Source organism: Polistes canadensis, unplaced genomic scaffold, assembly GCF_001313835.1.
Source record: "Polistes canadensis isolate GaletaPanama2010 unplaced genomic scaffold, ASM131383v1 scaffold_222, whole genome shotgun sequence".
Classification (NCBI taxonomy): Eukaryota; Metazoa; Arthropoda; class Insecta; order Hymenoptera; family Vespidae; genus Polistes; species Polistes canadensis.
Genome location: NW_014569769.1, coordinates 192,496 through 216,880, shown reverse-complemented (window position 1 = coordinate 216,880; position 24,385 = coordinate 192,496). Strand labels below are relative to the sequence as shown.

Here is a 24,385-nt window from a genome sequence, read left to right as displayed (position 1 = left end):
TAAATATATATATATATATATATATATATATATATGTATCATATACATGCTACATTGTGTACCTGGTACGATATCATTATGAAGACAGAAATCATGCATACATTGCCACAATGATACAACCACTTAATTCGCTAAACTTTTATACAAGTTGTACGATGCGTGTGCAAGGTATACATGATTGCATTATAGAAGTTTTGATACTCTATTTCTAATAATGAGTTTCCAACATGCACTCTCATATAAATATGAATATTATTTTCTATTATATTTCTTATTAAACGAAGTTTAATAATTCTTTCGTAAAAACTTTACTTTCGATGAGAGATACGCGACGTATAAAAAAGAAAAAAAAGGAAAAAAGAAAACAATTAATCGTTCGAGCAATTATATATATATATAAAAAACTAATTGTTAGTCGAATATCTTTGCAATTTAATCGACGTTATTTGCATTATGTTTTATTGATAAATCGATTTGGAGAGGAGAAAGATAAAGAGATATAGGATGTCAATATTGTTTTCTGAAAATTACCGATTTCGATTATTTAAATCAGGGCTTCTTAAACTTTTGTCATTCACGACCCCATTTATGATTGCGAGTTTCTTGACGACCCCATTTATGATTGCGAGTTTCTTGACGACCCCATTTATGATTGCGAGTTTCTTGACGACCCCATACAAATATTACTGCTGTCGGTGGAGATAGCTCAAAACCTTCAACAAATGCACGTGTCTAGACGCTGCAAGTCCACTGTATTCCGCCAACTCTAGTGATGTTATAAAATGGTATATATAAATATTTGACATTAAAATCTCTCGCGACCCCAGAATTTTTCTACGCGACCCCGTTTGGGGTCGCGACCCATAGTTTAAAAAGCCCTTATTTAAATGTATCATAATAAATTGTCCGAGAAATAATAATTATGTTTTCTAAAGTAGATATTAAAATGCTGCGAAACTTAAATATTATTAAAAGTAATAATTATTACAGCGTGTAATATTTTCTATCTATTTGCGTGCATATTGGTATTCTCGCAGAATATACAAGGTGTTCCGTAACTACAACAGAGGTTTGATTCTATATAAAAAAAAAATTAAACAATAATTGTATAAACGTAATAATATTTAAAAATAACACACATTACATGCACGCACGCATATAGGTATTAATGAATAGATAATAATAATTAAAAATTATGCAAATATGAGTGAACATTATATTATGTAATAAACTATGTTTTTTTTCTTTTTTTTTATATATATATATATATATATATAAAAAATATATATATATATAAATTGAACTATTTTTATGTTTGGAAAAAGAAAAAGATATTAAATCCAAGGATGCAGGCAAATGAACAGCAAACGTCGAAAGTCAGCGTCGGCGCCGATTGCAACGTGCGTGTTACAACGACTCTCATGAAAAGCGTTTCCTTGTTCCTCACGAGTGCTTGGAGGGTTTCGGTGAACGAAAAGAGACCGTCCTCGGTTAAAACAACGAAACAAGAATTGCGACGACCGCGTAAGAAAAAAATGCCGGAAAGTGGGAATCCAAGAAATTCTGCTTACATTATCAAAGTCATCGAATCTTTAAAGAAAAAGACTAAATTTAGCAGGTTCGATGAAATAATCATTTTTTTTTTAATAATCACTATTTTTATCATTGATTCACAATCGAGAATGAATATCTTACAAAATAATATGATAAAAGATAATGCAATAAAAAATATTACATTATTCTACAAATTCTTCAAACATAGATCATTCTCAATTATAATTTGAGTATTTAATGATTTTCAAAAACTCTTTTTCGTGTTACAGAACAGAATTAGATAAACTCTGTAAACTTTATAAGAATTTAATGAAAGAAGCTGGTCAGCAACAAGTGAGTCCATCGATGGGCATTTACAGAAGACCAAGACCAATCCACAGTATCGAAGTAAATTAATATAATCTTCAAATTATTTCATATTTTTGGAAATTTTTTAATCAGTTAGCTGTAATTGACTAGTATACTCGTCATATAGAAAAAGCAGTAACCATTTGCTATGTAAATTGCAATCTTTTGTTCAAACTAAAATATATTCGTAAATTTGAAGACCAATCGTTACAGCTAACTGATAAAATTATATTTATTACTTTTTCTAACATGATATTTTTTATATTAGAAACTTATACTTGTGTTAGGGAATCGATAGATCAATCTTTCGCAATCTTCTTCACAATACTTTCAAAGTAATAACAGAGGATATGTTGGTGGAACGATTATTTTGTTGTTGGGATCGTGAAAGTGAAAGTGCTATTAGATTAGAATCATGGATCATGGGTCTCGATGTTTTTCTCCGTGGCAACCTACAGGATAAAATCGATTTCTGCTTTCGTGTATACGATTTAAACAATGACGGTTTTATTACGAAAGATGAGATCTTTCAATTATTTAAGTAAGTTTGTTTGAAAGTAATCGAGAGCTATTAGAAATAATTTTTTTTTCTTATTTCTAGTTATAAAATACATTCCCCAATTTAGCTGGTAAACCTCGGAATATATTGTATAACTATAATTATATTACTATTTTTCTTTTTACTAAATTAAAATCATATATAGTAGGAGGAATATATTTGACTTCCTCAATTGATACTGTTTTTTTAAGAAATTGTTTGATAAAGCAACCAGGAGAAGAAGATCCGGACGAAGGTATACGAGATTTATCAGAATTAGCATTGAAAAAACTGGACGTCGATCGCGATGGAAAAATATCATTTGAAGATTACGAAATGGCTGTTAAAAAAGAACCATTGCTTTTGGAAGCTTTCGGACAGTGTTTGCCTACAGAAGAAAATTGTACAGCGTTTATAAAATCGTTACAACATTAAAACCGCTATTTTGATTCCATCGAGATTCAAAATATTACAAAGATGTAGGAATTTCATTCGTAATATTAAATAATATAGAATAACATAGTAGGAAATGTGTTATAGAAAAAGAACAGTAAAAATATACATTTTATAACATAAGAGAAACTTTATACTAGAAGCAAGAAATTTACATTAAAAATCTATTGCAGTCCTGTTTGAAGATACATCTTTACTTTTAGCATTTTCACTCATATTTGCATTCAATATATGTTTAACTTTATTAGATTTACCAATTCCTAATTTAGGAAGTCCCCTATTCAAACCCTCTAATAATATACATGCCTTACATATTTCTTGACTTGAAACAAATCCACAAATATTACAGTTTCTTTGCTCTTGATTTTTCACATTGCTCTTTACTTGCATACGTTCACCTAAAATTAGTATTTAATGATTTATTAATTATAGATATAAAAGAAAAAAAGAGAAAAAAGAAAAAGTGAATAGTTATGATGAAATAACTATTTTAAAGATACATACCAGAATGAATGATATCTATGATAGACGTTGGCCTCACTTTCTCCAAATCTTTTAAAAACGTTCGAGCATGTCCTCGATAAGCGTTAGGAGCATATATGCATTCGGTAGAAAAGTAAACTAATTTTTGAAAATGTGCATACATAACAATCTCCTTTTCATAAGCATATTTTAATGGTTTGCATCTAAAAATAGTATCTCCTCCCGACTATAATAAAAAGTAAAAAATTAAGTTAACTTAAGTAAGTTGAAGTGAACCAAACTTAGCATAACTTGTATCATCTTACATTACACGTTAATTAGGTTAATAAAAATTAGAAATTATCTAACCGTTATTATAGCTGTACATCTTTTCAATCTAGCAATGTCACCACGTAAGATATTCATTAAAACTGTCTCAGCTATATCATCCGCATTATGACCTGTTGCAATACAATCTACACCTAATAAAGCTCCTCCTCTATCTAATGCCTGTCTACGAAATACACCGCAGAAAGTACAATTATTTTTTCTTCCAATCTGTAATTGATTTTAAACAAACAAGATATGTTAATATTTAATTTACTACTACAAATGATAAATGTTTGCCTTACTTGTTTTACTATATCGTCCATTGTCCATCCATATATATCTTTGTAAGACAATATTTTTAATGGTATATTGTAATCATTTTTATTTTTCTCCACAGTTTCCAAACTATCATCTCGGTATCCTATAAATATATTAAATCAATGAATATATTAAATCATAGCAAATATATTTGTGTTTTATATACAACATTTCATCAATTTACCAGTAATTCCTTCATCAATCGATAAGAGAAATAATTTGAGTCCATAATTATAGCGTTCATTCAAAGTTTTCAACACGTATGCTAATACTGTCGAATCTTTTCCACCTGATGCTCCTATAGCTACTTTATGTCCAGGTTTAAATAATTTTCCTTTTACAATGGTGTCATGTATTTCAGTTTCAAAGGCGTAGATAAAACATTCTTTGCATAATGTATCAGCGGTCTTAGGTCTCTGATAAAAGTATTTAATTTTAAAATTGAAACTAACTATTATCGCATAACTGAATCGCATAAACCTCTGCTCTCTTATATCACAGATTATAGAACATCGTATATATCATGAAAAGAGTATATACTTACTTTAAGAATAGCATTCTTGCCACAATTTCTAGTACATTTTACAGGCATTTTAAAAAAATTGCGTTATTTAAATGTTATATATTGCTTGATATGTAAAATATTTCTATATACAAAAAATTGCTTTTGTAAATAATCGTATTAAATATATTTAATTAATAGTATTTATTTAAAAAGGTTAAATGTGTAATGTACGTATTATTACTTAAAAACGTATTATTGAAATCTTAAGTATGATCTTATTATCAAAATCCTAAAACAAAAAAGAACATGGTATAATAATTGTATCAATCATCATAAAAATAAGGAAAATGAATCTTCTTAATTAATTAATTTGTTAATAATATTAAAAAATAATATTTCAATATGATAAATTGTATTTATATTATACTATTATTAATATATTTTAGCAAATATAGAAATAATGATTTCTTACGGTTAATCTTCTGGCTTTTCTGGAGGAGGACCACAAGGTTGTAGCATTTTCTCCATAAGATTAAATCGTACACGTGCCTTCGTTTCGTTTTCAGCGATTGCAAAGAAATTTAATAAATCGTAATGTCCCATATACGAACTACAGGAATCCCGATGTTGATTCACAAGCCACTCGAATTTAGTTGTATCTGCGTGTCCAGTTCCAATATATTTAGATTGCAAATGTTCTAACTGGCTATGTATATTATAACGTTCACCCATACTTTATATTTTACTTCTCTATTTTTTTTTAAGGATACAACAAAATTCTATTAATTATATTCTTTTTTTAAATAACTTCAAAATTATTTCTTACAATGTTTTATTTATTTGTTCACATTCCATATATATGTAAGTCAAAGATGACCTTACTAGCATTATTTTTCATCAGTGTTATCAACCCTACCAAACTAAATATTACTTATACGAAAGTACCAATATTGAGTAAACAAAATTTTCTAGCATATGAATGTAGTTTAGTGAAACTAATGCACATGCGCGTTATGACGACATAGAAAAAGACAGACTATATAAAACGGGGACACATGAGAGTAACATGCTGAGATATAGGAATATAACCTTCAAAAACTATTATTTAAAATTAATAAATAATAGGGCTTATTAATATGAGATGATAGAACGAATATATTGTAATTGTTAATTAATTATTATTATTTTATTTTAATTGTTATTATTATGATTATTATTATTATTATTACATAAAATGGAGTACTTCACCGAAACATCTAATAATATTAATAAGCCAAAATTAACAAAACTTGGAATTAGTCTTATAGCAATAACAGGTATGCAATTAATATTTCATTTTACACGAATGTATTTTATTCCAATTTAATAATAGCCTTTTATATAATTATTTGTTATTAGGAGGATTAGCAACAGCTATTAGCGTAGTATGCATACCCTTTGTAAGTCCTGCATTCCGTAAGATCTGTTTACCCTATGTACCAGCGACAAATCAACAAGTACTAAACGTTTTACAAGCTTTAAAAGGACGTTCAGGTTCGTTGATTGATCTTGGTAGTGGAGATGGACGCATTGTAAGTTATAAAATGTTAATTAAATATGGAAGAATAAAGGGGTAATTTTTAACGAAGAAAATCTTTGCTTTACGAATAGGTTTTAGCAGCAGCAAAAGCTGGTTTCAAATCGTATGGCATAGAATTAAATCCATGGCTTGTATGGTATTCTAGATTAATGGCTTTTAAAAATGGTTTAAGATCTCAGACTTGTTTCTTTAGAGAAAATTTGTGGAAATGTGATTTACAAAATTACAATAATGTTATTTTATTTGGGGTAGAACAAATGGTATTTATTTTCATTTAATTTTATTGTTTTTACTTCCATATATTTATATACGATAATAAAATCGCTCTTACAGATGGGAGATATCGAAGAAAAATTTAATACAGAATTGCAAAAAGATTCTGTGATAATAGCATGTAGATTTCCTCTTCCCAATATGAATCCAATTGCAACCATTGGCGAAGGTGTTGATACTGTTTGGTTGTATAAGAAAAGATAAAAATGCTAATTTATGGATTAAATAGGTAATACTATTTACTTTTCATTATTAAACAAATTATATTTGTTTATCTAATTATTGGACGTATATTGATTATTATTTTATTAAATATTTACAGTTACAAAAAGTACAAAATAAAATATAAACGTGTATATTGGAGAAATTATCCCCAATTATTGCTAAATCACAGTAATAAAATATAGTAATAATAATAATAATAAAAGTATAAGATATTAAAATATTTTTATTAAAATTTAATAATTTTCGTCGTACAAAATTAAATATAAATTGTTAAAAATTAATTTATCTAAATATTGCATCAAATATCAATGATCGATTATAAAAAATTGAGCTATAAGATTTAATATACCAATAATTGGTATTATTAAATGTATGATTGTTGTAACTGTAGTTAATTTTCTTTGCTTTCGTAAAACAGATAAATGAAGTAAACTCGGTAAAGTAAATACATAAATTAGACCGCTTAAAGCACCTGTATATCTTATGACAGTTCCAATATACGGTAAAAATGTAGCAAATAATATAGAAATCAAAACTAAAATAAAATTGGTTATCAAAGTAGTGTAAATAGTAGATTTCTCACATATTGATGAAATCAATTGAATTCTTAGCATATATGTGAGTAATGGATAAACTGTAAATAATTGAAATAATAATACTATACGAGCAATTACTGTTAAAGGATCCCATTTTTGAAAATTATTTAATAAGTTCTGTAAAAAGAAAAAAGTATATATCTATGTAAATTCGATAATTAAAAATTTTTAATTATTTTTAATAATATAATTATGTACTTACGTCTTGAATGCACGATTTAGCAAGAGGAAAACATACGAAAAATATTACACCTACTATAATGTAGGTTGTTGTAACAAGACCATATGCTATTGTCAAGTCTCTTCCCTATTATTTGAAAAAAATATTTGATAAATGTTTTTTAATTTATACGCAAATATGAATTATAAACAAAATTTACTTACATTTTTGGATTGATCACGATTACTTTGCATTATAGTAATTATAATGTTATGAATGAAAAATGATAGTGCTAGCATACCAGACAATGCTGGAAATGTAGGCTTCAATACCCAGCTACCTTCCCACATTGATCTATCCATATGCAAACCCCATGATGCAGATTTTATTAAAACAAATATAATTATATATACTATCGATACAGTCCCTGAAAAAATAAAATACATTTATACAAATTGAATTATTTAGAAATTATATTTAAATGAAAATATCATTTATTTAAAAAGTAATATTATTGATTTACCAAGAGAATTGAATTTTGTGAAAAATGTAGTGCTATTGAAGTTGAGTAATGGAAATATTATTATTGCTAAGAATGCAGGTACTGTTTTATGTAAATCCCATGACGGACCTAAAGCATCAAATGTGCGTTCTTGAACCGTTATTATATCACTGCCATTATACATTTCTTTTCTTGTACACAAAACTGTAAATAAGATGAATCATTTTTTATTGTTAAACAAAAATATAATAAATTATGATTAATTGACATTAATAATTCTTATAAATATGAATAATTATAAAATGTAAAGAGAAACGCAAATATTAAATGAACGAATGAGATAAACGTATGTTTAAGCAGAGCGTAATGGAGTTAACATTTTCTGAACACAAATCATAAATTTGACATACAGATAGATACGATTATTTTTAAATGTGATACAAAATTACATTGAAATGTTTTGTTCTGATTCTTTTTACGTTATCAAAACTATCTTGAAAAAGAAATAAACTTCATTTTAATTCGAAATAAATATGTACCTTCGAAACTATTTGTGTTGTTTTCAATTATAGAATATGTAGGCAGTCCCATGACATTATCTAAAATGTAAGTTAGAGTTCGTTATAATTATCTTTTCGATACTAAATGAAATAAATCTTTATAATGTCTTATAATCTTACCATAAAAAAAATTAATTGAATTATATAAAAAATTAGACATTAATATCCAATAAGCTATCGTTGCGCCAAACAAAACTGAAATACTAAAGATTCTCGCTATGTATTCTACCCATTTGTTGAGAAATATTCTACTCAATTGTACAACTTCAACTTTCTCTTGTGAACCTTAAAAAAATGTAACCATTAGATTATCGTCATGATAAAAAATATTGTTTTTACTTTTGTTATTGGCTCACCATGGTATTTGTGTACAACTATTAAACGATGAGCAGTATAAAGACACAAACCACCCATTGCTAATACAAGGATAATTCCAGGAAAAAAACCTGCCATTTGAATACCCCATGGCATAGTAAGCAAAGACGAACCTAATATTGTATTCCATATCGAGAAACTAAAAATAAATATGAAGAGATGATTATTATACAAGATTATAATACTAAAGACTTGAAGTTCTTTTTTGCATCCTTGGACTTTGGATTGAACTTTAATAAACAAGGATATTCTGGAGAAACACAAAAGTGTATTCTCTCTATATTGGTGAGATATTAATTTTAATATATCGCTAATTAAAGTCAAACAGAGATGTCTGATAATTATTGAGTTAAGTTATAAATAAGACTTTCCTGAGTGAAATTTATTATAGTAGATTTTATATATATTCTGACATACATTTATTTTTAGTAATCATTAATAAGATTTCATTGAAATTGAAACTTATTTATGACTTAACTTAATCTTACAAATATTAAATATAAATTATGGAAATAAGAGAAAAATTATAGTTTAGCATCAAATTTATTATTATCGTAATATCATTGTCTCATTCATCTTAAATTTGTATTTAAAAAATTGGTTTTAATTATAAAGGAAAATATTTTTTAAATAATGATTATTATCGGATTAATTTTAAATATATAAAATAGAATCATTCTTTTTCTACTTGCGACAACAAAAAATATATAAATCAATACTTCGAAAATTCTTCCTCGATAAGATACGATTGATTACATTAAGATATTCTAAAAAAATTCTAAAAATACATTCAAAAATAATCTCTCCTTAATTAATTCAAATATTTTATTCAATTAAAATAGATTATCTTATTGAATTTTTCGAAAAATATTATTTAACGTTATTAAAAAAAAAAAAAAAAGAAAGAAAAGAAAACATTATAAAAGTATGATTCGAATATAAAATGTTGAATCGAGCTCCCAAATATTAGATCGTGCTGAAAGTTTCTTGCTTTTTCTTTTTTAGCAAGTTTAAGATGTAGATTATTTTTTATTTAATATTATATCAATGAATAACATATGAGATTTTGTAGTTTATTAATTGTTTCTATACTATCTATATATTATTCAGTAAAATAACGTAAAATAAAAAATATTGTGCATGTAAAGTTAGAAAAAAAGGAAAAAGAAAAAGAAAGAAAGAACATTTGGAGAAGATCTAATACAAAAATGCATATAGTGGAAATGCCCAGCAGAGAAAATTCGACGGTGCTACGGGCGTTGACCTGTCTACAGGAAGAGGGAGGTGAGGTTAGGTAAGGTTAGGTGAAAGGGTGGAAAGGGGTAAGGGGAGAAGAGAAGTTCGTCTGTCGCCCGGGCAACAGACGGTCACAGACAGAGCACTAACCCTTTCGATACGATGTTGAACACAAGTAGAACGTTTGCTGCATGCAAACCGGTCGGACACCGGCTGCTGGTTTAACCAGCCGGGGGAAGATAGGAAAACCGTTTTTATTGTCACCTTTGTCAAAAAGATTGTTCAAGTTTTAGCGAGCGTTTAGTACAAGTTAGAAATAACGTTACTTTTCTTCTCGTATTAATGGCATCGTTTTAATTAAAATTCGTAATTAATTATTACGAATTAAATTCGTTGTTCTCATAATCGTCGTCGTTATTATCGTTGTCGTTCTCGTTGTCATTGTCGCGTTGTCGTTGTCATAGTCATTTTTATAGTACATTAGAATATTTTTCTCATCGATCAGGTTAATGTGTGTTGGGCGTGGATGAAAGATTCATCATAAAAAACGCGTTAACGACGATAATCTGCACAGGGGGGTCGACGACCGTAATTCGTTTAAAGTCCTTCAGACAATGACCATGATACGGTAAGTTCAAATTCTAATTAGACAATGTTGGATAATTATATATATATATATATATATATAATAAAAGTAGTATTCTGTTAGTTTAAAAAACTATGACCTTTTAATCGTTACACATTTCTTCCCAATATTATTTTCTTTAAAAAAAGAGATAGATATATAAATGTACAGATAACAATTGCTTACAATTTATAAAGAATTTATTTGATTAGTTAGCAATGACACGTTTTACGATGACCCAATTGAGATAATATTTTTAGGGTAAAACGATATTTTATTTGTCAATTATACGGCTAACGCACAATGAGAGATAACCTCTTATGATTAGATGAAATCATCGAATGCACGCGTGATTATCTCTAGTTTTTGCTGGATAATTTATACAGTATTTTTTTTTTTAACTTTTTTTTTTATACACATGATATACATATGTACATTTCCCTGACGACATATCTTTACGTCATATGATAAGGAGGGAAAATTCAATTTAAAATATACAAAATAGCAGATGGTGACGAATTGTTATTTCAAATTTCGCAATTATTCGAAATAAATAAAAAAAAAAAAAAGAAAAAAAAAGAAATGCACATCATTCGATAACTTCTTTGAACTTCGAACTACGAAGAGCGAGTCTTTAAACAAATGATGAATTTAAAAATAATTTCATACTATATAATATTAATTTATATTTTTAAAGCCATAATTATCATCAATCACAATCTATATTTTCTCATTTTATTTCTTCATTTCAAATATAGGGAGTTATTATTAAGCAACATGATATGCTTATCAATGTTAAAAAGAAAAAAGAAATATAAAGTATTTTCTGATGCAAATTCTATTTAAAATGTATCATTTCATTTTTATTCTTTTCTTTACGAAACACGTAGATACTCATGTATCTCACAATATGTTTTTACATGGAAGTAAAAATACTATCTCTTTCACTTATCTATGAATACTTTAACATTAAATTAAATACTTACATTGTGACTAGAGAACTTTGTTTCGGCTTAATATCTTTGTTTAAAATCTCTGTATCTTCTTGTCTTATTGTCAAATCAGTTGATAAATATTCTTTAATATATTCCTTTGTCAATGGTTGCTTGTTACTTTCTTCATACTTCTTATTTCTTGTCTAACATAACATAGTTATAATAATAATAAGTAAGAACGTTACGATCATACATGTATTTATTAATTTCCTAATATTCTGATAATTTCACCAAATCATAGTCGTGTACTCCGTAATGTCTTTCTTCAATAAAAGTCAAAGGCTGACATATATTTGTTAGCGTAGATGTATTATCTTGTAAAAGAGGAGGTAATCTTCTTGGAAGTACAGTAATTGTTGAATTTAAGCTACCAGCTTCTATGGTCCCATATCTTTCAAAAGTATAGATACTTTTTACTAAACAACATACTAATATAATATACACACAATATATTAGATATTTGAATGATCTACTAACTTGCATTCTAAATCACTTGTTTCAGAATTTTGAAATATAACCGATCCATGACTACCATGAGAATCTGAAGAAAGTAATGGTGTACTTTCTGATCCGCTATCATGGTGCGTATTTCTACCTTTCCAATGATCAGTAGGCATATACATAATTTAATCCTAACAACAAAAATAAACCAAATGTTATTATTCCTATGATAATTAAATGCAGTCTATAAAAATTTATATATATTATTGTATAACATACTTTTTTAAATTCTGCAACACATAATAATTAAATAGAATCCCATAGATATTACTTTTTTATAAAAATATATATAAAAATGCTGATCTTTTACAATTATTTTTTAAATTACATCAATACATTTTAAAATGAAAAACAAAAGAAGTACAGGAAACTTCACTAACAACACTATAATGTTTAAAACACATGTTTTCACTACAAAGTCTATTGGAAAACTGTATTCGGGATAGCTACTTACATATCTGTTTTGTAAACCTCGAACTTATATCAGGAATCCTTGATACAACATATATGTCCTCCTCCTCTTCCTCCCCTATCCCCTCCTGCCTCAATCCCCTTCTCTTTTCTTCCTGGTCTTATTCATGCTCTTATTTTGCCTACTGATGGTTACCACAAACTGTTTCGCACACATAAGTCTGACATTTTTTTTTAACATGATCTTGAGCTTTTCTAGAAGCGTAATTGCGATAATATGTTTGGGATAAATCAATACGAATGAAATTGAAAACGAATTATTTTCAAACGTGTTGTGATAACGTTTACAAAGATTATATTTGTTTTACGTAAGATTTGAATGATACAAGTTTTAATTAATCTTTTTAACTATCCGATAATTTTCATTGATTTATTCATTGTTATATCTATTTTTTCAAGTACTCTACTTATGCTATTTAAAAATGGCGCGTAAAGGCATGGGAGTCAAATATTCGACTTTTAATTATTTATCGAAGCGATAATTAAAATCAAATAAAAGTAATGAAATCTATCATTGTTTAAATAGAACGAAAAAAAAAACAAAAATTATAACGATTAATCGTATTCATTCTCGTTAATTTGATTTCATTATTATATGATAATTGTGATATTAAATCGTCCAACAAGTTTTTTGAAGTTATTCTTCGCGTAATTTGACATAAACAATATTTTTTAATTTACGTTATTTTACTGATTATTATACAATATAGAAAAATATAATAGAGATCAGAATGAGAATCGTATATTATTTGGTAAAATTAATATTAAATAAAAAGTATTATGCATGTAAAACTTGTTAAGAAAAAGCACAAAATTTTCAGGAAAATTTAGTATTTTTAGTTTGATTAGAAGTTAAAAAAGAATAAAGAATTAATTATGTATTTTTTTGTTTGTTTTTTGTTTATCTCATAAGTATATAAATATTTTATCTTGTTTAGAAATCCTTGATATGTTTTTAGTTCTGTATCTAAGCGCGCGCGCATATGTGGTGAGGTTGTGGGGGGGGGGGTCGCGATTTTTTAAGATGGTTGACCCGTGCCCTTGAATGTCATTGGTAGCGAAGTTAGAAACCCGTTGATAGAATTTAGTCTGCCACCGGACGTTGGCGAAGTTTATTCTATGTACAGATAGTATCGCATAATTACTTTTACTATTATTTCATATAATTTTCAAACAATAATAATTTGTTTAGTCATTCTCGTTGTCTTTTCAATCACGTTTAAATATATTAGAAAAAAAGAAATATGTCAAGCGCAGTGAGCAGTTCATCGGTGGAGACAAAAGTGTATGAAGGCCAAAAGCCGGGTACATCTGGACTTCGAAAGGCTGTTCGAGTTTTTCAACAGGAACATTATACTGAAAATTTTGTCCAAGCTATATTAGATGCTTTGGGTAACCAATGTGTCGGGTCTACTCTCGTTGTTGGTGGTGATGGACGTTATTATGGGAAAGATGCTGTTAAAAAGATCATTAGAGTTGCTGCTGCCAATGGAGTATGTTCATCAAATAAAACTATTGTTATTTTTAACGTTATTATACCTATATTTATGTAACGTAACTTAATAGAAATTAAGACATTTAAATTGTCTTATTGTGTGTCTTTATTTTTTATAGTTACAAAATTTGATTTCATTTATGATTAAACTGACACATATGATCTTCTAATGTATTTTTATTTCTGTTACACTTGGCAAAGCCAGCTGGCAATAACGACAAGAGTAATGCGACAATGACATCTATTATTTTAGGTAAGGAGGTTGATTGTTGGGCAAAATGGAATCCTTTCGACACCAGCTGTATCCGCTATAATTCGTAAATACAAAACACAAGGAGGAATAGTATTAACTGCGTCGCACAATCCTGGTGGTCCTAATGCTGATTTTGGAATCAAATTTAACTGTGAAAATGGAGGACCTGCTCCGGATGGAGTTACTAATAAAATTTATGAAATTACTAAAACGCTAAAAAGTTATAAAATAATACCAGAGATAAACATAGATATTGATAAAATTCAAAACGTTTCTATTCAAGTCGATGGGAAACCATTTGATGTTGACATAATTGATTCCGTAAATGATTATTTAGAACTTATGAAAGAAATTTTTGATTTTACTAGTATTAAAAGTTTATTGCAAGGAAGTGAACAAAGACCAGCTTTCAAGGTTCTTATTAATGGAATGAATGGAGGTATTGTAAAGATTTTATATAACTTTTAAATAACCATTTATATTCATCGATAAAATAATTAAAATTATGTTTTAGTTACGGGACCTTATATAAAACGTATATTTAGTGATGAATTAGGTGTTGATAATTCAAGTCTCGTTAATATAACTCCGTTAGAAGATTTTGGAGGACTTCATCCTGATCCAAATTTAACTTACGCCATAGATTTGGTAAACGCCATGAAAAATAATCCTAATAATGATTTTGGAGCTGCTTTCGATGGAGATGGAGATAGAAATATGGTAATAGTATTTGAATCTGAATAAATCATATATAAAATAGTATAAATTAATTGGTTTTATTGAAATTTCTACTTTAACATTATTGCAGATACTAGGAAAAAATGCTTTTTTTGTAACACCTTCTGATTCATTAGCAGTATTGGCTGCTAATTTAACATTAATACCTTATTTTCAAAAGACTGGTGTTAAAGGATATGCAAGATCTATGCCGACAGGTGCAGCTGTAGATAGAGTAGCTCTTAAAGGTGGAATTACATGTTTTGAAGTACCTACTGGTTGGAAGTATTTTGGTAAATATTATAATTAATATAGTCTTTTATTGTATTTCATCTATCGTGTTATAAAATAATGAATTAAATTAAATTATTAGGAAATTTGATGGATGCTGGTCGTCTATCACTTTGCGGAGAAGAAAGCTTTGGTACAGGTTCTGATCATATACGTGAAAAAGATGGCATATGGGCTTGTCTCGCATGGCTCAATGTTATCGCTAAACTTGGAAAATCTGTTCAAGACGTATTATTAGATCATTGGAAAGTTTATGGACGGAATTTCTTTACGAGGTATAAATTATAAATTATGCTGTTACGTTAGATAATAATTCGAGAATAATTTATATTATCGTTATGTAATACTACACATGTTTTCAGATATGATTACGAGAATTGCGAAGTAGAAAGTGCAAATAAAGTGATGCAGGAGGTTGAAACAGTAATTCAAACAGCAGGATTTGTTGGTAAAACCTTATCTTCAGAAAATAAAACTTATACTGTTAAACTTGCAGACAATTACTCGTACACTGATCCCGTTGATGGGAGTCAAGCCAATAAACAAGTGAGATTTCAATTTTTCTAAGTTTTATAAATTTATTTTAATTATATTATTATTTAATTATATTATTTTATAAATTAGGGCTTACGGATATTATTTGAAGATGGTTCTCGTATAATATATCGTTTATCCGGAACTGGAAGTTCAGGAGCAACGATTCGTTTATATATTGATAGCTATGAAAATGATCAATCTGTTTACGAAAAAGATGCTCAACTAATTTTAAAACCATTAGTCAACATTGCATTAGATTTAAGTAAATTATCTCAGCATACAGGACGCGATGCACCAACTGTCATTACATAAAGAGGTAATATATATTGTTCTCACAAATATTTCTTACGGTTACAGTTTTACTCATTATTTCATAATACAAAAGTAAAACTGTTTGTGAATAAATAAAAAAGAAACATTGTGCCATTCTATTATTATAATTAGGACAGATTAACATTGGAAAATTTCATTGTCCATTATTTAGTAATCTTTCCATTTTTATACAGATTTTTACTTACATTAATATGAAAGCAATATATTAATGTCTTGTTATAAAATAGCACACTATTCATATAGTGTCATAATCATTACGTTAATGTATCATTAAAATTGAAACTTAATGAGTAATTTAGATGCACATGTTTTGAATCGAACAATTTCTTATGCAAAACAATAAAATATATAATGGAAAAAAGACAATATAAATGTTTTGCTTCGATATAAAAATAATCTTAATCTCATAAAATTGTACCACTGCAAACAAATTATGCTATTCTTTCATTTAACTTTTATTATATTAGTATATGTATTTTTAAAATGTTCATTTTATAAAACAAGAAATAAGTTTTACATTAATATAGAAAAAGTCGGCACTAAAATTCACATTTTAATGCAAGTTATACATTTACTTTAATTTTTTATAAAAATCTCAATTAATTTTATCAAATTAAATAACCGTTGTACTAAAATAATTTAATGTAAATTTTTTGGTAACGAGCTTATGTTTGTAGTGATCACTAATAGTTATATATGATTAGAAAATAGTTCAAATGGCATCTGACACGGCTATTAAGTTCTAATTATACCATACCTTCTTACAAAGAAAATTAAAGTCTATTTAAGAATAAATATTTACTGCGAATAAATGAACACGCAGTTATTAGAAAAAGAATTATTTATAGAAGTTTAAAATATATGTAAAAATATTCGATGGAACAAATAGTAAAATATATACTTTGTTCTAATAATTAATTCATATTTTATAATAGTATATGATAATTAATTATAAAAACTACAATCGATGCGCTATTATTTTATTTTATCAGAAAAATATTAAAGTTAAAACCGTGTTACTTGTCAGTTTATTAAATCATTTGAACTAATATGAACTATCAAAACTATATAACATATAATAACGTATTTTGTTTATTTTATTGCTGTATATTATATTAGATATTCTTTATATATATTAGTAACAATTATTTATGAATACAAAAATTATATGTTCTATTAATCATGCTTTTTTTATGTGATCATTAAAAAAGAAAAAAAAAAAGAAAAAAAGCGAAAAAAAAGAAAGAAAAAAATGTTCGACATCATAATAATAAAATATTATATCAGAATTTGTATTTTATTGAAGCTATATTAATGTCTTGATATTGATCTTGATAAAGTAAATGAAACATAGAAAGAAGCATGAGTATATAAATTGCTTGGACGGTTTTTCAAGCATTGTGAAAATAATGACAGGAAATGTTTTATTTCTACGGTCAATATATATCACAAAGCTTGAAGAAATATATATCTTAATGTAGATACGATTCCTAATCATCGAGATACTTAGCATTTAGCATATTATATATGTTTTGTTAAGATTTAAATAATATTTAAATCTATCAAAAATTATTGATGAAAAGAAAAAATCATAATTACCGCATAAAAATAATTGTCCATTCTTAGACAAATTTGTATACATATGTCCATACTAATGATAAGTACGTACTATAGCAAAATGGAACAATTCATTTCTGTTTTTCTAATTTTATTATTATACTTTTTCATATTTATATATAACTAATAAATCTGCTCGGTATCTCACTGAAGTTAATTGATAGGGTAAAATATGTAGAAAAATATATATAAAAAGAGAAAAATTTGATTAACCGTTACAATATATATGTATATGTATATGTATATGTAACAAAATCTACTCACCATAAAAAAGGTGTGTGTATAAATGACACAATTAATCAATGGAATGGTAGATAGTAGTGTACATTTTTTGTAGCAATTATAAAGAAGTATGTCAAAACATTGGTATATAACAATAATAATAACATTCATATATATATATATATATATATTTTTATAATAACAATAATAATAATAATATATTATCTTTTATTTTTATTTGTTTAATTTTTTTTTTCTACTAATAATATTAAATGCTATCAGAACAATTTACAAAGAAGCATTCAAGTAAGAGAACAATTTTAGCTTTCAAAAAAACAAATCGATGAAACGAAGAACATGTCATTTTCATATGTTTATTTTTTCTTCGTGATCGACACCATTATTAAAATGAAAAGATATGCAGCAATATATAATTCAGAAGATATATTAAAAATAATAAAAGAAACTTAATCATGAAATTAACTACACATTTTGTGCAAGATGCAATTGCCGGTGTTTGAAGAGATTGTGGAGAGCGAATTTTGTAAATAGTAGAAGAAGAAGAAGAAGAAGAAGAAGGGGGGGATACTTGGGGACCTGAGCTGACACAAACTCCCATTCAGCTTATTGCCATTGTCATAGAGTGTTTTCAAGAATTTTGGATGGTTCATAAAGAAAAAAAAAAAAATAATAAAAAGATGGAAGAAAAAAAAAAAGAATGGAAAAAGAAAATTTAAAAATACTCTCTATGACATAGCAATGATCTGCAGTGCGGTAGCAGTGTCATAGAGACCAGCAATGACTGCCGATTTTACTGTAAAAAGAAATGTTAACATATAACATTTGTATCATAATAAATACTAATTATCATTGTAAGGAAATAAGCCAGTGGCTATGCATTAAGCACGCAATCTTAGTTTCAACAATATGGCCAAATAATTAATATTCATTTTGATAAATATCTACGTTGCATATGTGTGCACAGAGTATGCAAAAACAAAAAGAATATATGTAGACTTTTTATTTAAAACTTAAAATATTGTCAGATTGTTATTTGATATTAACAAATCCCTACAATGAAATATATTGAAAGGAATGATTGTGTCAAAGATAATACTTTTAATTATAACGAATATCTATTCTACTTGTGTAAAATATTACAATATTTTATTTTGTACAACGGTATATATTTGATTGGGTATATTTTATTTAGAACAATGAGCATCGATGATGATAATTATGAAAGAACTTTAGTGTCGACTAATTACTATATTTTCTATACAATCACATAAACATGCGAATATCATTTGTAATGAAATTAATCTAATCATATATGTTTTATAATTTGTACATTGTAGCAGAAATTGGGAAAAAACATTAATAATTTTCAATAAATATTCAACTTCATTTAATATAAATGATAATTTCAATTTCAATTTATTTTATACTTCTAATATAATTATAAAATGATACAATGTGTAAATTATAAATTGATTGATATTGTGCATTTGCATCCAAAATATTCTTTTTTAATTATTCTTATTTAACACTAGATGGAAATAGTGTTGTTCCCTCCCCCACATTTATATTCAAACTTAAATATTTAATAAATACAGTTGTATGTACAATTTGAAAACGCATAATTTTGTCTGTACAATGGAAAGTAATAATTTAGAAATGTCAAACAACTTTTGCTCTGATTGTAAACTTGTTTTAAAATCTATATACAGTGTTGGTAGCGCGTCTTCAATAAACGAATGCGAATCATTAAGCGATAAATCCAAAGATCGTAATTCATTATTAGACGAATATAAGACAAATTTGAACGAAGAAATAATTAATAAAAATAATGATAAATTGAAGAATCCACAATATTTTTCTTATAAGAATAAGTCACCTTTACCAATATTACATACCAATAAGAAAAATAATATTACATCACAAGAAGGACATACATTATTAGATAAAAAAAGTCCAATAAAAAAATTACCAAAAATATATAGTTTTGATAATTATAAAGAACGTTTGAATAATTCTAAACCTAAAATTATAGAAGATAAAATATTAAAAGGTATTGAACAATTACCGATGAATACTTGGAAAAGACAGAAATTACAAACTCCAAATAATAAACATGATGATTTTACTTTTAACCAAATTTGTTTTATGAACTCTAAACAATGTAAAACTACAAAATATGATAATGAAAAATATTGTCAAAAGGAACAAAATAAATATACTGATTTTAAAAGTTTGTACAAATCAAAGATGCAAAGCAATTGCGTTCAAATGAATTTTCTTGAATTATCAAAGCGCTTTGACTCTTCAAGTAGAAAATGTGAAACTGATTTTACCAAAGAACCTAATTATATCGTGCAACTTAACACGTTAAAAAATACTATATTAAATCGACGTAAAAAAGTATTAAATGTAGCTCAAAATTTATTGATGCTTAGGTGAGATATAGTCCTTTACACATTACATATTTATCCTTTCTTTTTTAATGTAAATTATATAATTAATTAATTTAGCTCCTATCTTCAAGAACTCTGCAATTCTATGTCAGGAACAAAAGTTCTAAATCCAGACATAGAAAATACAAAAACAAATAAAGATACTAATTTAAATATAAATCAAAAAGTAGATAAAAGTACTAGTCCGCTTTTATTTTCTGAGAGCAGCAATCCTGTTGTAATAAATAATCCTACAGAAATGAAAACAAATAGTCGAGATATGTATACTTACAATCCATATCGTACTAAAAATAATTTGCAAAAAAAGATGTAATTATATTATTATTGAAGGGTGTATATATATAGAAACGATTTCATTGGAATAGAAACAATAACTTATTTATTTGAAAATATAAAAACAATTTTATTTTATGTGCTTATTCATTACATCATATCGTAGTCATCTCTCTGTAACAAATAATATAAAATTTATTAACAATGTTATATAAGTCAAAAATATGTATTAATGCTTAATGAAATACTTACAGCATCATGGTATTCCATAATATGCTTTTTAATGGCAGATGTATTGACCCATGTTACAAAATCTTCAAGATTTCTAAAATAATAACGCAGTGAGTTTTTTTTTTTATTAATGATCTTCTAATTTGTATAATATTAATATCTTAAATTAATGTGTTTACTGCGTTTATTACCTTGTTACTAAAAATGCTGGATCTTTTATTAATTCTGTTCCCACTCTAACATGCCCTTGTTCGATAAACTGGGTTGCCAATTTTATATTTTCACTCATTTTATTACGAACCATGATAACTGGCAATCGTCTTCTACAAAATGAACTTGCATGTACTTTTTGCGTAAGGGATAAGTCAGATTTATGAGATATTAAACCCATTATGTATAATTTCTCCAATAACATTGCACTTTGTTCTATGCGAAATGGATTATCAGCATCAAGCTCTTTAATTTTCTCTCCTAATTCTCGAATTTGACGAGACAATTTATTGTATCTATAAAATGAACATATTCAAGTTAAAAATCATATATTAAATACACACACACATTTTACACATTAAATTTTATTAAATATTATATAGAATACAAAACAAAAAAAAATTTGTATACTTTGTATAATCACTCCTTTTCTGAATTCTAAAACGTCTTAAGATTTCGACTTCATGTAAATTGTTATCCGCTTCCCAGGAAATAAAATCAACTTTCTTTAATAATTTTTTCTCGTGATATTTTAATTTTCGCACCATGTTTGTTTATAATAACTTAATAAAAACGTGAATATTTATACACAAAACTTTTCTCAATCAATGAGGTTAGAAACACGTGTGTAGCTAGGATTACCAAATTATAAAAAATTAATTCGACTAGTAACAGTACGTCCTAGAGACTTTAATCTTAGGTAGGCACGAAACAAAAGACGTCAATCTTTAATGCACAAGTTGCATAAAAGAAAATGTTTAGTACGGGAATTATAATAAAGTGCAAAGTGCAATGTTAGCAAGGAAAGTCATAGTGCATCTCGTTTTCTTCAGATTATTTCTGTTGTATATATGGTGAAGACATCAGCGGCTGTTAGGGAAAAAGCACATAAGCAAATAGAAGTAATGTCTCATTAAATGTATTTTAATTATAAATAGTTTTAATTTTATTAATAACGTAATGTTTGAAATTTCTAAAAAATATCTTCTTTTTAGATCTTTATTTATAGGTTAAGAATAATAACCAATAATTTTATAATTCTTATATTGTTAGGTTATAATGTTTGTAATATACATTATTATTTAACATATTATTATATATTCCTACATATTAAAGAAAAAAAATATAAGAATATGAACCAATCTATATTTTTTTTATAAAATTATTTTAACTATAAAATTGAACGCATATTAGGCACTGCTTATATAAAAATATATTGTTTGTCATTGCGTGCAAATGTATAAGGGTAATCAAATACATAATGTAGAATTAATTAATTTCATGTATGTTAATATTATGTAAATGGAGGGTTTATTGATGATATAATATTAATTTTCATTCATATTACCGCGGTATATATATAGAAATAAAAATTTCAATCATATAACTTACATCTTAACGCAGTTGAGACTTAATATAACTCATTAATTATTAATATAAATTATTATGGATTAATATAAATAATATTAAATATGTTTTATTAAATATTCCAATTGCAGCAAACTTTGGTACTTGTAAATCAAAAAAGCACTAGTAAATATATACTTAAGCGATAGTTAAAGTAATCTTATAGGACGTAGTTAATAAAAACATTATCCTTATTTAAGTTTTGTAGGCATGAACAAAATATTTTTTAGTTATACAATGATCTTCTCATTGGAAGCCCATTCGTATTTGCAGGGAAGAACATGTTGATATCGATATGGAATTAAAAAATAAAAACCTATATATATATATATCTATATATATGTATATACTATCGTATAATATATGAGACCTTACATATTATAATAATTTGTTCATAACATAATTGTCTGTGTATAATATACTATGTAAAGTATATAGAGAGTACAATTCATATCACAAGTAAAAAATAAGCTAATTTTTTTCTTAATAGATCAGTACAACTTTTAGAAGATTTCGTTTTATAAATAGTATGAATAGATAAATCAATATTTTAACAATAATAATTTCATATTAAATTTTATCGACTATAATTATTATATAGCCTTGTTTGATGACTGTTACAATCAATTTTTCTTTTAATTAGCACCTTTTTTTCTTTTTTTTAAGTTGTAATAAATCAAATTTAATCATAACCAATTACAAATTTTAATTGTATATATTAGAGCTATTAAAGGGAAAATAATAATAGTAAAAAAACAGAAAAAACAAATTGGGAAAAGATACAATTGTAATTATTTGTCTTTAGGGATTACTATTACAGAGAAGATTTATATATATTACTTTCTTCTTACTCTTATCATTGCAATATATTCCCAATAATATACGTATGATAGATAAGAGGAAGAAATTTCTTGTGGATATTTATAAAATTGTGCAATAAACATTAAAATGTAACTTATTCGAGTCAGGATAATTTTTGATTAATTTACAATATTTTAAGGAATTTCAGTATACAGTAATAATTCTTTTCTATTTGCTTTTAGACAATAAAATGTATTTGTCCGCGGGGGAGGTGGGACAAAATGATTATTAAATTTATAATAGAGCAATAGAGGCGCAACAAATATGTAATAGAATTTTTTGAATAACAATGAAAAAATTGATCTTGGAAGATGTAATGACATTTGAAATGGTATTAAATATTTAATGAATAGCTTATAATCTAACATTATAATTATGTATCCTTAGATCATCGTAACATTCAACATACTATATATAAACATGTTTAATTTTTAGGATCAATTTAGGATCAATCGATTTACTATTATTTACATAGCTTAGATGGAAAGAAGCATGTAAATAAATTTGATTGATAATAAAGTACATAATACTTATTGTATTACCGTAAAGCATATAATAATCACATTCATTTTATTAAATAAAAAAATAATTCATTTTATCAAAACAAAAATGCTTTTCTTTTTTTTTTTCTTTAATCATTACTAACTCATCACATAGTTATAGTTTTAAGCGACTTATGTACTTTAATTGCACTCGTAATTATTTATAAAAGCAAATTGTATTTAAATAAGAAAAGCGAGAAAACAAACATTTTACATTTCTTTTTGATAATATATAATTTCACATGAAATAATCAATTTGATTACACTGCTTTACAATTATTATATCGATAAGTGAATAAGTAATTATTAAAAAAAA

At 26.2% G+C, this 24,385-nt stretch overlaps 7 protein-coding genes across 12 annotated transcripts; 3 read left to right on the top strand and 4 right to left on the bottom strand.

The window, feature by feature from the left end:
- Positions 1-1,284: 1,284 nt before the first annotated feature.
- Positions 1,285-2,890, top strand: LOC106790200 (EF-hand calcium-binding domain-containing protein 1-like). The gene is made up of 4 exons (XM_014754944.1): positions 1,285-1,618; positions 1,824-1,941; positions 2,190-2,443; positions 2,653-2,890. Exons 1-4 carry the CDS (start codon positions 1,347-1,349, stop codon positions 2,873-2,875), a joined length of 867 nt encoding a protein of 288 aa, XP_014610430.1. The 5' UTR covers positions 1,285-1,346; the 3' UTR covers positions 2,876-2,890.
- A 75-nt stretch (positions 2,891-2,965) lies between these two features.
- LOC106790199 (cytoplasmic tRNA 2-thiolation protein 1) lies at positions 2,966-4,797 on the bottom strand. The gene is made up of 6 exons (XM_014754943.1): positions 4,548-4,797; positions 4,188-4,419; positions 3,988-4,106; positions 3,725-3,913; positions 3,398-3,602; positions 2,966-3,291 (listed from the first exon to the last, which is right to left on the bottom strand). Exons 1-6 carry the CDS (start codon positions 4,593-4,595, stop codon positions 3,050-3,052), a joined length of 1,035 nt encoding a protein of 344 aa, XP_014610429.1. The 5' UTR covers positions 4,596-4,797; the 3' UTR covers positions 2,966-3,049.
- LOC106790204 (probable splicing factor 3B subunit 5) lies at positions 4,291-5,314 on the bottom strand. The gene is made up of 3 exons (XM_014754949.1): positions 4,981-5,314; positions 4,548-4,797; positions 4,291-4,419 (listed from the first exon to the last, which is right to left on the bottom strand). The coding sequence occupies exon 1, from the start codon at positions 5,238-5,240 to the stop codon at positions 4,983-4,985; it is 258 nt and encodes an 85-aa protein (XP_014610435.1). The 5' UTR covers positions 5,241-5,314; the 3' UTR covers positions 4,291-4,419; positions 4,548-4,797; positions 4,981-4,982.
- A 250-nt stretch (positions 5,315-5,564) lies between these two features.
- LOC106790201 (protein FAM173B) lies at positions 5,565-6,770 on the top strand. Of its 2 annotated transcripts, XM_014754945.1 has the most exons (5): positions 5,565-5,824; positions 5,907-6,079; positions 6,159-6,347; positions 6,421-6,589; positions 6,683-6,770. In XM_014754945.1, the coding sequence occupies exons 1-4, from the start codon at positions 5,743-5,745 to the stop codon at positions 6,562-6,564; spliced, it is 588 nt and encodes a 195-aa protein (XP_014610431.1). In that variant the 5' UTR covers positions 5,565-5,742; the 3' UTR covers positions 6,565-6,589; positions 6,683-6,770. The 2 variants fall into 2 exon arrangements, with proteins under 2 accessions (XP_014610431.1, XP_014610432.1); XM_014754946.1 differs by lacking the exon at positions 6,683-6,770 and having other exon boundaries at positions 6,421-6,592.
- A 20-nt stretch (positions 6,771-6,790) lies between these two features.
- LOC106790197 (sodium-coupled neutral amino acid transporter 9-like) lies at positions 6,791-12,922 on the bottom strand. 2 transcript variants are annotated; one of them, XM_014754937.1, is made up of 11 exons: positions 12,590-12,922; positions 12,112-12,266; positions 11,866-12,025; positions 11,626-11,777; positions 8,760-8,917; positions 8,524-8,688; positions 8,383-8,442; positions 7,865-8,047; positions 7,566-7,768; positions 7,384-7,488; positions 6,791-7,298 (listed from the first exon to the last, which is right to left on the bottom strand). In XM_014754937.1, the coding sequence occupies exons 2-11, from the start codon at positions 12,255-12,257 to the stop codon at positions 6,891-6,893; spliced, it is 1,740 nt and encodes a 579-aa protein (XP_014610423.1). In that variant the 5' UTR covers positions 12,258-12,266; positions 12,590-12,922; the 3' UTR covers positions 6,791-6,890. The 2 variants fall into 2 exon arrangements, with proteins under 2 accessions (XP_014610423.1, XP_014610424.1); XM_014754938.1 differs by having other exon boundaries at positions 6,891-7,298; positions 12,355-12,922.
- LOC106790198 (phosphoglucomutase) lies at positions 12,136-18,757 on the top strand. Of its 3 annotated transcripts, none has more exons than XM_014754939.1 (8): positions 12,136-12,215; positions 13,864-14,099; positions 14,355-14,793; positions 14,869-15,074; positions 15,163-15,364; positions 15,445-15,637; positions 15,725-15,908; positions 15,987-18,757. In XM_014754939.1, the coding sequence occupies exons 1-8, from the start codon at positions 12,188-12,190 to the stop codon at positions 16,209-16,211; spliced, it is 1,713 nt and encodes a 570-aa protein (XP_014610425.1). In that variant the 5' UTR covers positions 12,136-12,187; the 3' UTR covers positions 16,212-18,757. The 3 variants fall into 3 exon arrangements, with proteins under 3 accessions (XP_014610425.1, XP_014610427.1, XP_014610428.1); XM_014754941.1 differs by having other exon boundaries at positions 13,839-14,099; XM_014754942.1 differs by lacking the exon at positions 12,136-12,215 and having other exon boundaries at positions 13,632-14,099.
- A 2,144-nt stretch (positions 18,758-20,901) lies between these two features.
- LOC106790202 (U3 small nucleolar ribonucleoprotein protein IMP3) lies at positions 20,902-21,904 on the bottom strand. Of its 2 annotated transcripts, XM_014754948.1 has the most exons (5): positions 21,671-21,904; positions 21,463-21,555; positions 21,241-21,372; positions 21,071-21,143; positions 20,902-20,992 (listed from the first exon to the last, which is right to left on the bottom strand). In XM_014754948.1, the coding sequence occupies exons 1-5, from the start codon at positions 21,805-21,807 to the stop codon at positions 20,969-20,971; spliced, it is 459 nt and encodes a 152-aa protein (XP_014610434.1). In that variant the 5' UTR covers positions 21,808-21,904; the 3' UTR covers positions 20,902-20,968. The 2 variants fall into 2 exon arrangements, with proteins under 2 accessions (XP_014610434.1, XP_014610433.1); XM_014754947.1 differs by having other exon boundaries at positions 20,906-20,992; positions 21,241-21,555; positions 21,671-21,903.
- Positions 21,905-24,385: the final 2,481 nt, after the last annotated feature.

Bases quoted from the DNA above. Each gene is read 5' to 3' on its own strand.
- LOC106790202 (XM_014754947.1), bottom strand. From the start codon at position 21,807: ATGGTGCGAAAATTAAAATATCACGAGAAAAAATTATTAAAGAAAGTT. The intron at 21,144-21,240 runs GTAATAAACGCA...TTATTATTTTAG, and splicing joins CCAGCATTTTTAGTAACAAG to AAATCTTGAAGATTTTGTAA. The intron at 20,993-21,070 runs GTAAGTATTTCA...TATTTGTTACAG, and splicing joins TTATGGAATACCATGATGCT to AGAGATGACTACGATATGAT.
- LOC106790204 (XM_014754949.1), bottom strand. From the start codon at position 5,240: ATGGGTGAACGTTATAATATACATAGCCAGTTAGAACATTTGCAATCT.
- LOC106790199 (XM_014754943.1), bottom strand. From the start codon at position 4,595: ATGCCTGTAAAATGTACTAGAAATTGTGGCAAGAATGCTATTCTTAAA. The intron at 4,107-4,187 runs GTAAATTGATGA...ATATATTTATAG, and splicing joins GATTGATGAAGGAATTACTG to GATACCGAGATGATAGTTTG. The intron at 3,292-3,397 runs GTATGTATCTTT...TACTAATTTTAG, and splicing joins CATAGATATCATTCATTCTG to GTGAACGTATGCAAGTAAAG.
- LOC106790201 (XM_014754945.1), top strand. From the start codon at position 5,743: ATGGAGTACTTCACCGAAACATCTAATAATATTAATAAGCCAAAATTA. The intron at 6,080-6,158 runs GTAAGTTATAAA...CTTTACGAATAG, and splicing joins GTAGTGGAGATGGACGCATT to GTTTTAGCAGCAGCAAAAGC. The intron at 6,348-6,420 runs GTATTTATTTTC...TCGCTCTTACAG, and splicing joins TATTTGGGGTAGAACAAATG to ATGGGAGATATCGAAGAAAA.
- LOC106790198 (XM_014754939.1), top strand. From the start codon at position 12,188: ATGGTGTACTTTCTGATCCGCTATCATG. The intron at 12,216-13,863 runs GTGCGTATTTCT...TGTCAAGCGCAG, and splicing joins CTTTCTGATCCGCTATCATG to TGAGCAGTTCATCGGTGGAG. The intron at 15,638-15,724 runs GTATAAATTATA...ACATGTTTTCAG, and splicing joins GGACGGAATTTCTTTACGAG to ATATGATTACGAGAATTGCG.
- LOC106790197 (XM_014754937.1), bottom strand. From the start codon at position 12,257: ATGTATATGCCTACTGATCATTGGAAAGGTAGAAATACGCACCATGAT. The intron at 8,443-8,523 runs GTAAGATTATAA...CTTACATTTTAG, and splicing joins TTCAATTAATTTTTTTTATG to ATAATGTCATGGGACTGCCT. The intron at 7,769-7,864 runs GTAAATCAATAA...TTATTTTTTCAG, and splicing joins CACAAAATTCAATTCTCTTG to GGACTGTATCGATAGTATAT.
- LOC106790200 (XM_014754944.1), top strand. From the start codon at position 1,347: ATGCAGGCAAATGAACAGCAAACGTCGAAAGTCAGCGTCGGCGCCGAT. The intron at 1,942-2,189 runs GTAAATTAATAT...TACTTGTGTTAG, and splicing joins GACCAATCCACAGTATCGAA to GGAATCGATAGATCAATCTT. The intron at 2,444-2,652 runs GTAAGTTTGTTT...TGTTTTTTTAAG, and splicing joins GAGATCTTTCAATTATTTAA to AAATTGTTTGATAAAGCAAC.